General features: G+C 43.0%; 1 protein-coding gene across 1 annotated transcript; it reads right to left on the bottom strand.

The window, feature by feature from the left end:
• Positions 1–1,978: 1,978 nt before the first annotated feature.
• Positions 1,979–3,974, bottom strand: CLEC14A (C-type lectin domain containing 14A). Its single transcript, XM_019713637.3, has one exon. It carries the CDS (start codon positions 3,865–3,867, stop codon positions 2,431–2,433), a length of 1,437 nt encoding a protein of 478 aa, XP_019569196.3. The 5' UTR covers positions 3,868–3,974; the 3' UTR covers positions 1,979–2,430.
• Between the last annotated feature and the right edge of the window lie 2,988 nt (positions 3,975–6,962).

The following is a 6,962-nucleotide window of genomic DNA, read 5'->3' as shown; positions in this document are numbered from 1 at the left end:
AGGCAAAATTCATTAAAGTACGGGCCTCAACAGGTGCACATGCACACACACACGAAGGTCTAAATTTGTGATTGCAGATGTAGAGCAGTGTCAGAATCATGTGAGAGGCTAAGGTGTGGCTGTTGGAGTGGATGGTGGAAATGAAGTGGAGGTCATTGGAAATGAGGACGTCAAGGAACTGAAATGCATGGGCACTGCAAGAGTCATACATGGGACTTTGAGATTGTGTATGATGATGGCAGGATTTAGCCTAGAAATAGACTGTAAATTAGGTTCCAAGTCTTCCTTGTAAGGAAATGACTGAATAGACAACTATGAGATAAGTGTGGGAGCAGAGGGTTTTAACCAAGAAAGAGGGTCAAACATATGGTGATGGAAGGAGAACTGACTCTGGATGGTGAAAACACAATGCAATATATAGATAATGTACTATAGAATTGTACATTTGAAACCTATATAATTGTATTAACCAATGTCACCTCAATAAATTTAATTAGAAAAGAGAAAGGAATGAACCTCAAAGAAGTTGGAGAAATAATGAAGTCATAGTACAGAAGTAGTACCGAGGAAAAACACTGACCCTAATCTTAGATAGCCCTTAAGACACTATGCTTGGCTGGCCTGATTCTGCCATGGATTCAAATTTTTATGGAAGATTTCATAGCCAGAAATCAAAGGAAATTATATGAAGCTTGGTCTGCAATTGCTGCTCCAGAAAATCATATATGAAAATAGTTTTCTATAATTCTTTCCTGATCTACTTACAAGGGGAAGTAATAGGGAGAAATAATAGAGTAATTGAGCTGACATATATTTATTCTTCACATTTGTTTGTGCAATGATTTTACTTCAAATTCCTTCAAATGTTAATTTTAATTCATTTGTGATTTTGTTTAAATGCAACTACTTAGACAGCTTTAGCATCTGAAGCAGATCACCTGCTATTTTATTCCTTTAATATTACAATACCATATATATTATCTATCTATTTTATACATTGTATACTTAAGAACATCAAAATGGGTCTATGAAAATATAAACTTCCTGTTTTCATTCTTGATGATTACTAAGCTTATTTCTCTATCTCTATCCATGCACCAACCCCCACACACTCAGTTTTAAAGTCTTAGCATATTATTAGAAGAGGGATATTTTCCAGGAGCCTCAATTCCACTGCACAGTGATTATTATGTCTTAATTGTTTTCAGAGGAATGCCTCATTTAGATTACTTTCTAATACCCCAAGTCATAAAAAGATGATAGATATTTGTATTTTCTACTTATTACTGATACTATTAACTCATACAAAAAGCTGTTTGCCATTCCTTAGACAATGTAGACTCTTGTTAAATTGTAATCATTTCAAGATGGGCCTGTGTTGTCACTGCACACACTTTTATTAAGGGGGGAAGAAAATGGTTTGGAATTCAAGTTTTTTCATGGATTAAACAGTGCATAAGAACCTAGCAGTTTTAGAGGAAATCCAGCCTACTTCTGCTTTAATGCACCCAGAAGATTTAAAATCAATACTTAGCATTAACGTTTTAATTGAAAATTAACATTGCCATAATTGGAAATGAAGATCAGCATCCTGATATTTAGGGGAGAGGTATTTGGTTGGGAAGGTCACTACACTAGAGAGCGCAAACATTGGAAGAGGAAAACAAATCATTTGTTTCCTTGAGCAAGGACACACAGTAAACACTTGAATTGGTGGTCAACTATAATTTGCTTCCAGAGTCAGTGACTCTGGCAGCACTACAGTTTGGATTTATAGCACAGCACATGCATAGCAGTGACTTTGAAAGCAAAGTATAAAAGAACCAAGGAAAAAGTTACTAATTCTTAAAGTCCTGCTCCTTATTGCGAGGGCTTAAAGATTTCTAAAAGTAGGTTGTACTCTTTTTCCTAGTCCCAGTATGCCCCGCAGCTGCTCTTCCAAAACAATTACGTTTCCAAGAAACCAATGATACTTGAGTCTGGGTCATCAACAATCCTTTATTTTTTGCCTTTAAATTGTAGCCTAATATACTCCCAACCTGAACAATGTCGGCAGAGTTTTCCATCTTGATAAAAATAAAATTTAAAAAATTGTATTCTGTTTGCTTCCAGTGTCTTATAAAAGTCCAGTCACTTCTCCAGATCCCCTGGGATAAACACAAGAAAATACCTCTCCCCAGTAGAATCCTGGGGCCCCAGTACCACACCCTAAGGCACTTCCACCTCTTCCATCTTAGGGAAGACGTAGTTCAGTTCAGATGTAGCTCCTCCGAAGAGTAGAGGAAATTTAGGGGAAGGGGACTTCCGTAGGAATCAGCAGTCCCACAAATAAGTTTCTCTTCTCTTCCCTTTTCCCTGAAAATGAAAAACCGCTTGAAGTGCTCACTGTCGCGTTTCTCTGTGTGTCCCTGGAGCCCAGAGAGGACCCGGTCAGTGAGGCGCCCTTTGCTCTGTCCCACAAACTGTGACCTTCATCCCATTGTCTGTGCAATGTGCAGAACTGGAGCGCAGAGCAGTGGCCTCACCATCACTCTCCATGCCGGGCGGGGCCAAAGACCCCTTTCTTGACTGGGTGGAAGGGCTTTTGTGGAAGCAGAGCTTGAAAAGCCCCAACACTGTCATGGTCAAGATCACCAACACGACTACTGCTATGCTCACAAGTATGAAGACCACGGTGGAGGAGGAGTCAAAAGCGTGGGGCACGACAGAGGAAGACGTGGAATTAAACATGGGAACCACGCTTCCTGGAGATGTGATGGCGGTTTTTGAGTTGGCTTGAGGGGACATTTGAAGGGAAGACATCGTGCTCTGTGCTCCCCACCAAGGAATCTCAGGAATAGATGTTGCTGAACTGCCCTGTCCAGGGACATTGGGTATCTCTCCTGGCTTGCCATGGACCCTGGGTGACAACGTTCTCTTCGGCACGGGGCTGGCTGCTGTGGCCGGCGGGTGCCTGGTGGCCACCTTGGTCCCCCCAGGGTCCGGCAGTCCTTCTCCATTGGTTACACAAGAGCGTCCGTCTTTCCCCAGGACGAAGCCCGCAGCACACTCGCAGGCAAAGCCTTTTAAACTGTCTAGGCAGTTAGGGAGCTCTGCGCATTTACCGTCACGCAGGTACCTCCCGGGGCAGGGACAGAGCACGGCCCCGGAGGGTATCCCGTCCCAGCGCGCGCCGACCTCGTCCACGATGCAGGTGGCTGTGATGACATGCTGCCCGGGGCAGTGCGCACTCACCTTGGTCTCAGGAGGACTGAAGTCCAGCGCAGCGCTGTGCACCTGGAAGGGCGCGCGGTAGCTCAAGTTAGAGGCGGCCCCGGGGCGTGGCGCGGGGCACAAGCGCTCAAACTGGTACTTGCACAGGTAGCCATTGGCACGCAGGTGGCAGCGCATCTCTTTCCATCCTGCGGGCTCGACTCCCCCGGTGGCCTGGAGTCCTGCGCAACTCCGCACAGTGCAAGAGCGTTGGGGCTCCTGCACCCACTGCAGCGTGTCGTTTTCCGACCCGCCGACGTCGGGGAACAACCAGGAGAAACCCCTCAACGGCTCGTTCTCCAGGGTGCAGTGGGATCGCCTGCGCTCCAGCGCCACCCAAAATATAAGGTCTTTGGAGCCCCCTCCGGGCCCCGGGCCTGTCCGCAGGAGAGCGAGCACTGAGCGGAGCTCGGAACCCCCGCGCACGGTGCTGAGCGCCCCGCCGCGCAGGTTGCAGGCCTCTTCGGCCGCCCGCCGATGGATGGTCGCGTGGTGCAGGCTGTAGCAGGCCCCCGAGGCCGAGCATCCCGCGCGGTCGGCGGTGGGGTGCTCGCTACGGCTCTGCTGGGGCCAGAACGCCTGCCAGAGGAGGCACAGGATGACCGCCGGCCTCATCTTGGCGGCTCCCCTCTCACAGCTGCTTTCAACTAGGCTCTGTCCCTCAAGAAGGCACGGAGCTGTCCCTAGAACGAGGTCACCGCCCCCTGCAGCTAGTTCTACTCTTACTTCCCCCGCCCCACTCCCGCCCCCAACCGCCAAGAATCCCCAGCAGGGTCCTGGCGGCAAACAGCTTCCCTTAGGCCGCGACAGGAAGTGTGTCCCGAGCTCTGCCAGGCCCTGTGCAGCCCTAATTTATTCTGGCGTCGGGAACACAGCTGGCGCGGGGGCACCAGAAACGCGGTAGACCACAGGTCAAAACACCGTGCTAAGAGCAAGAGAAAAAGAAAGTTGCTACTGGGATGAAGTGGAGCGTGTTCCCCTTTTAGGGAGTTTCAGGACCTCAGATCTCAAAACACTTTGGTGAACACACTGGCAGGAAGGACTGGAGAAGAGGAACTTGCTCACAGCCTACGCCCGTCCATTGTGCTTCATCCGGAGCGGTGGAGTTGGCCTCCCAACAATTTGTAGAGGGCTCCAGTCTTCATCGGGCTAGCGACCGTGGGGGGCAAAATACCATGTGAAAAACACTAGCGGCTCCCAGGCCAGCAGAGGCTGCACTATTTAACCCCGTCTCTTCCTTGGCTCTGCTTCTCTAGTCTATAAAGGAGATTCAGTCGTACTAATTGCTAGTCAAAGAATTTACAGAGTTCCTTTTGGGCATCTTAAATAGAAAGTCCTGCTTTTGGGGGTCAGCACTTACCTTCAACGTTTTCTTTTCGCTTCCATTTGTTTCTTTTTGAAATGGCCTATGTTCATTCAGGAAAGGAAATGTATTTCTAGGCAAATGAAAAATAATGGCCATAGATCTCAACTGTTGTTAGGTTACTAATCACTTTATTGGTTCATAAGTTCTTCAAGCATATAGATTATATATAAATGAGTTTGTGGCCTTATCAATGTGTAATTCTATCCTCATACTACTTTAATATCATTTTCTCCTATGGTTAAGTGTCAATATTGGTAGCAGTAAGTTGTAAATGTCCCCTTAAAGGAACACTAGAATTAAACATCCTTAAGAAGTTAAAATATTCATTACATTATAATATATATTGTATACTGTAAAAAAAATACCCTGCAACTGAAAAGATGAGTGAGTCAATTTCTTCAGCGTTCCAGTGGGTGTTTTGTTTTAATATAAACACTTCAACTCAGTTGGGAGTAGGGAGGAATTAAAGATAAGTGAAGAAAGGAAAGGTTAAACACTGCACTGTCTATGAAAGGATTTTCTGGTTAGCAACTTAGGCAATGCTACATCATTTTGAGAAATGTATTATCCGTCTACCTTGGCTCACAGTGACCAAATGTTGTAATCAGAAATACACAGAGTTTCAACTAAGCCCTTTTAAAGATGCATGATACTTTTCAATATCTGTATTCAGAATGAAAGTTGCCATTCCATGAATAATGCATACCACACTTTTAAAGTCACTTTATTGTACTGGGCGTGACTGTTCAGATTAATAGGAAGGGTTCAGAATCACATCTGTATGCTCCCACCTCATTTTTACTCACTCTTCTTCTCTGCTTGGAAATTCCATGCATTTTAACAAATGATAGTAAACACCATGAATCATCATCACACCTTCCTTTTGCTGACCGTGGAGTTTTGTACCAGGATTTCTCTCCTATCCTTGCTGTTTCCCAATTGAAAAGACATTCATTTGTCCTTCATTTCAGGTGTCCAAGAATAACCTTAAACATGACTTTGCATTTAAATTAAGTAACTTGATGTCTTATGAGAAAGAATCACGAAAAACCAGAAATCGAACTGAGTGGATTTTAAAAATACTTAATCACTTGGGGCAGTTCTGTATGCCTTTGCCATCTGATAACTGTGTTTTCATAAATGTGTCCATGTAGCACCGTGTATTTTAATAATATACGTACATATTTTTACAAATCTAAGTAGTCACTGGAAATCTGTTAGGTATGTTTAAAATCACTTGGATTGAGATGAGGTTTCCAGAGTAAGAAAGAATGAATGACCAGTGAGCTTATAGTAAATGCATGATCTCACCCCCTGGCATTCTGCCTAGGGAGTGGGATATTAGAAGAGAATATAGTGGCCATAATGACTATATATTACAGTTCTGACCATATTGACAATGACGTGAGAGAAGAGTTAGAAAAAAATTAGCTCAAAGTAAGTCATAGATCATTTTGTGATTAATTACTTTGTATTGATTTACATACCACTAAAATGAGATCAAAGGAACAATGACCATAAGATTCTGGGTGATGGATCCTTTGAGTGGGTGGGAGAAGCAGGAGGGATTGGTGGAGAAGCCAGGAGTTTGATGTACTCCTAGTTTTTGCTTTGGATTGTGGCTTTATGGGTGATTATTCCTCTATGAAGAATAAATAAGTAATTTAAAAATGAGTAAAAGTGGCTATATCTGAACAAATGATGAGAGAATGACATGAACCAAAATGTATAATTACTCTGATTCTGAGGAGCTGAGTTCCACAATGTAAAGTAAAAATAAAATCAAGATGTAAGTTAGATTTTCAAAGAATATTGTGGATATATTTTCCTTTAATCCTCACATTCATTTGCAGGTAAAGCATTTCTAAATTTAAGCCAATTATTAATCTGGAAAAGCACAATAAATAAAATAGTCCCCTATGTTTGTAGACTTTTCACACCATCTGTATACTACCGGTAGGAAATGTGTATGATATATATTTGTTCAATCATTTATACAAAGCCATCCAAGGAACATATAAGGAGGTATATGAAAGAATATATAAGGAATATATTTAGTCCAACATTTTCAATTTGGTTATTAATTCCAAGTATCAGAAACAAAGATGGAGAAACATAAAATTTCACTAATTATATCCATGTGATCTCATAAATTTTTAAAGTTGTTTATCCTCCCTGAATAGTTTCCATCAGTGGTGAAAGAAAACAACATCTGGATCTTCACATATTTCTGACTTCACTTAAGATATATAAAGAGTTTAGAAGAAATTGAAAAGGAGACATTCTCCACATTCCATTAGGAGAGTATGGTATTCAGAAGCTAACCTATAGAATTGTGCAGATT

The sequence above is a fragment of the Rhinolophus sinicus genome, chromosome 3, assembly GCF_057876585.1.
Source record: "Rhinolophus sinicus isolate RSI-liver-muscle chromosome 3, RSI-T2T, whole genome shotgun sequence".
In the NCBI taxonomy this organism is placed as follows: Eukaryota; Metazoa; Chordata; class Mammalia; order Chiroptera; family Rhinolophidae; genus Rhinolophus; species Rhinolophus sinicus.
The sequence above is the reverse complement of the archived record's forward strand: the minus strand, read 5'-3'. Positions and strand labels throughout refer to the sequence as shown.

Coding starts and splice junctions, on each gene's coding strand:
- CLEC14A (XM_019713637.3), bottom strand. CDS start 3,867: ATGAGGCCGGCGGTCATCCTGTGCCTCCTCTGGCAGGCGTTCTGGCCC.